At 52.3% G+C, this 3,649-nt stretch overlaps 1 protein-coding gene across 1 annotated transcript; it reads right to left on the reverse strand.

The window, feature by feature from the left end:
- Positions 1-1,497: 1,497 nt before the first annotated feature.
- Positions 1,498-3,479, reverse strand: LOC130582446 (uncharacterized). The gene has a single exon (XM_057381137.1). It carries the CDS (start codon positions 3,302-3,304, stop codon positions 1,634-1,636), a length of 1,671 nt encoding a protein of 556 aa, XP_057237120.1. The 5' UTR covers positions 3,305-3,479; the 3' UTR covers positions 1,498-1,633.
- Positions 3,480-3,649: the final 170 nt, after the last annotated feature.

Below are 3,649 nucleotides of genomic sequence, written 5' to 3' on the forward strand. Positions count from 1 at the left end.
TAAGAAAGCGTCAACAAGGAACACTGCAGAAGTTTCCTGCTTTCTAGAACATCCTGGCCAGGTAGCTGGAACACTGGTCTCACTGACTGAACTTGTACATTTACATCCCCTCAGGCAGAAGACAGTTGTGAATTCAAGTCTCCTGGAACCTACCTTAGTTTTTTACTCACCTGGCTTCTGGATGCGGATGCAAGGAGCATAACTGTCCCTTCCACTGCTTGTGCAGGGCCTGACCAGAGAGAGCTCTTCAGAAAAAAAAATCACACAACATGGCCATGCAGGTGGATAAGTTGAAGAACATGCAGTCTGTGAGTCTCAGCAAAGCTCAGGTGCCTTCTCTCTCAGTGTTGCCTAAAAGACCATTCTCACAGAAACACTTTTATGTGTGAGGGTGTGTCACGTTCCAATCATAAGGAACTGCGAGGAGTTCTTTTTAAAATGGATGGTCAGGAACGAAATGAAGTCAAATGAGACAAACTTTGTATCTCAGAACCATTTACTGGTAACCTGAAAACGGAGAAGAAGTAGTTGCCCACTAAAGGGGGCTGGAAAAGACAGCAAAGAGAAAGGAAAATGGAAAAGGAACGGGTAAAGGAGACAGAGGGAGAGAGCGGGCGTTACCACCAGTAGAACCGGGGGGTGCCGTCGGGGTCCACGTGACGGGGGTGAGCGCTGCTGCCTGAGGGAGAGCAGCTCAGAAAGAGGAGCGGTTCCCGTGGAGATGGGCTGCTGGACACGCGGTGAGTGGACACTCGGACAGGACCGGGTCCCTGGGTGGAGTTGACGCGAGGATCTCAGCAGCGGGCAAGGTCGGAGGCAGGCAGGAGGCACAGGGAGGATAGCGGAGGTTGGGTCAGCGGAGGAGCGAGGCGAGGCAGGCGCTGCACTGCAGACTTGGAGGGCAGATGGCGTCCTGCCGAGCGCACGTGGTGAGAGAGGATAGCGAGGATAAAATCCACCCCCAACTCCTGCTCAGCAAAGTCACAAAACTCCGCGAAGTTCCACAGTCTAAAGTCCAGCTCCCCCAAATTCAGATGCACCCAATACACCAATTCAACGCCCACGCCCAATTCAACTACGCTGGTTCAACTTGCCCCGAGTTCCACAGACAAAAGACTCATGGTGCAGTTTATTTTTATAACCCCTGGCTCCTCCCAAAGTCTGCCTGCTGACCAGGAGACCATTGGTACAGTCCATCCTTCTTCCATTGGTGGAGCCCTTCCACCATCCGATTGGAGAGATGTCTCTGGGGAGAGCAGTGTCTCCAGGTGCCCATGGAGGTGTTGCCAGGCGAAATCCSCCCAGAGACAAGGCTTCCCCCATCTCCTGTTTGCCTCCTGCAGGCTGCAAGTGTGCACCCCTTCCCCCACATGCCTCTGACAAGCAGTGTTGAGGCAAACCAAGATTAAAATGGTTCCTCACACCACCCCGTGGCTCAACACTGGTTGTCTGGTGGTAACAATATAGCAGGGAAGAGAGGGGCAAGAGAGAGAGACAGAGAGACAGAGAGAGAGAGAGAGAGAGAGAGAGGACTTTTAAATAATACAATTCACCAGGCCACCCCGAGATTTTGTACTGGATTCTACATTTAAACCAGCTTTTGCGCTCCCACCCACCAAAAGGAAACGGAGCTTTAATTTGCCCGCTTGCCCACTTTAGTTTCATTATTACACCTTCTTCCCCACCTACTACGATTAAAGGGGAGTGTGCTAGGGCTCCTAACACACTTCCCCATGCTCGGTCCTTTGGACGTGTTTTCTGGCCGTACAGCCACCACCTTTTCCAATTTGTCTGTGGGGAGACCGTCCATCATGCTTTTTGGGACTCCCTTCTGCCAACCCTGTGCCCATATGGCTTGTCTTGTGAGTGGGTGCTCTCTTCCACCTAGATTGGAGCAGGGAGGAATCCTGGATGACAGTCTGGTTGATACCCTTGGGCTGAGACRGGTATGCTGCACCCCAGAAGTCTCTGGTTGGCTTACTGCTGATTTTACAGGACCATATGTTTTCCTAAAATTGATTAATTCCCAGTCAATGTCTCCCCAGGTCCACATCTTGTTTTCTCGTGCCAGGGTATCCCCTTCAAGGGAGGAAGTGGTACCTCTCAGAGCAGTGATGATTCTCTTAAATGGGGCTAAAGCCTCTAACTTTCCCTGTAAYTGAATACCAAATAATTTTAGAGAGTCAGGGAGCCCCCGAATGAGGGGAGTCATTTTCTTGGCATCTACTGAGAGCATCATGGGTGATTCCTGGAAAGGAACTAGCTTGCGATCATCCATCATTTGTAGGCAAGCAGCCTTATGAATGCTCTCTAGCAGCTGATCTGTGGTTCCTTCTGTGGTGAGGGTATCACCTCTCTCCAAGGGATCTAGACCACCAGCCCAATATGCTGCCCTCTGGGTCAGAGACCATGGTGCCCTGTGGTCTCCCGTGGTGAGGAACACACTAGGACCCCAGTATCCCTCTGCTTCTTTCTCACTGAGTGAGATCTGGTCCCCCCCGCTTAAGGAAACACGGAAGACATACTCAGTTTCTGATTCACCAGGGCGGCGGCCAAATTCCCTTTTCAGTTTAGCCAGTTCCATAGGTGTAAAAGGCACTTCTTTAATTGTTACAAAGGGGGCCTCATCCTGGCCATCTTCATATGTATATTCAGTTTTTATTAAGGGACGAACACAGACTGCATTGTCAGCTCGGCTCAGTGTTGCTGCAGGCTCCCTTCTGAGTTCTGAGGGAGCGACGGCACTAGCCGTGACATCAGCAAGCACTGGGGCAGGGACCGGCGTGACTGCTGGGACTGGAGTGGCTGTGGCAGGGACCCGCGTGGCTGTGACAGGGACCGGCGTGGCTGTGACAGGGACCGGCGTGGCTGTGGCAGGGACTGGCGTGCTAGAGTCTCGCGATAGCACATCCTCTAAAACTTGCTGCAAGCTTTCACTACGTGCTTTTTCATCTTCTAGTTGYCCCTGCAGGTCTGCGATACGGATCTGCAGGGTCTGCACCAGCCCCTTTAAAGACTCGATCGCTGCCGTCTCCTTGCAGCGCCGAGCAGCCCTCTCCTGTATAGCAGCTGCCAGAGCTGCCCCCAGGACAGTGCACACTGCCACTTTTCCCCTCCCAGGCTTTGACTTTGCTTTTGTCCGCAAAACCGAGACCCAGTCTATAATGCTTTGTGCACTATGCCAGTGGTCCCTTGCCCACTCTAATCCCGCCATGCAAGGTCTGGCTCTAAAGCCCTCCAAAAAATCCATTAAGGGGGCAGACGGGTCTCCGCCCTGCTCGCCAGTTACAGCACTGACATTCATTATGAAATGTGTTTTCTCGGGCAGAAAACTTTCGGGGAGGGTCACACCTCAAGACACTAAACGCCCGAACTAAGCGCCCCCCAAAAGCACACAAAAAGTTACTAAAGGGGTGACACAGCTTCCTGAGGAGGGTCACACCTTAAACAACCAGGCACCCCCAAAAGCACTCCTCAGGAGGCCACACTTTACGGCACTGAGCCAGCGAGCTGCAGGTTTTAAGCTGCCAGCTTTAAGCTTCCCAGGAAGGGCCACACCATAAAAATCACAAAAAAGCCCCAAACGCTTCCCGAGAGGACACACCTTATATCACCACGCAGTTGCACAGAGAGTTTCAGCAAGGGGGCA

This window comes from Malurus melanocephalus, unplaced genomic scaffold (genome assembly GCF_030028575.1).
Source record: "Malurus melanocephalus ecotype Western Australia unplaced genomic scaffold, MMel_1.1 scaffold_493, whole genome shotgun sequence".
In the NCBI taxonomy this organism is placed as follows: Eukaryota; Metazoa; Chordata; class Aves; order Passeriformes; family Maluridae; genus Malurus; species Malurus melanocephalus.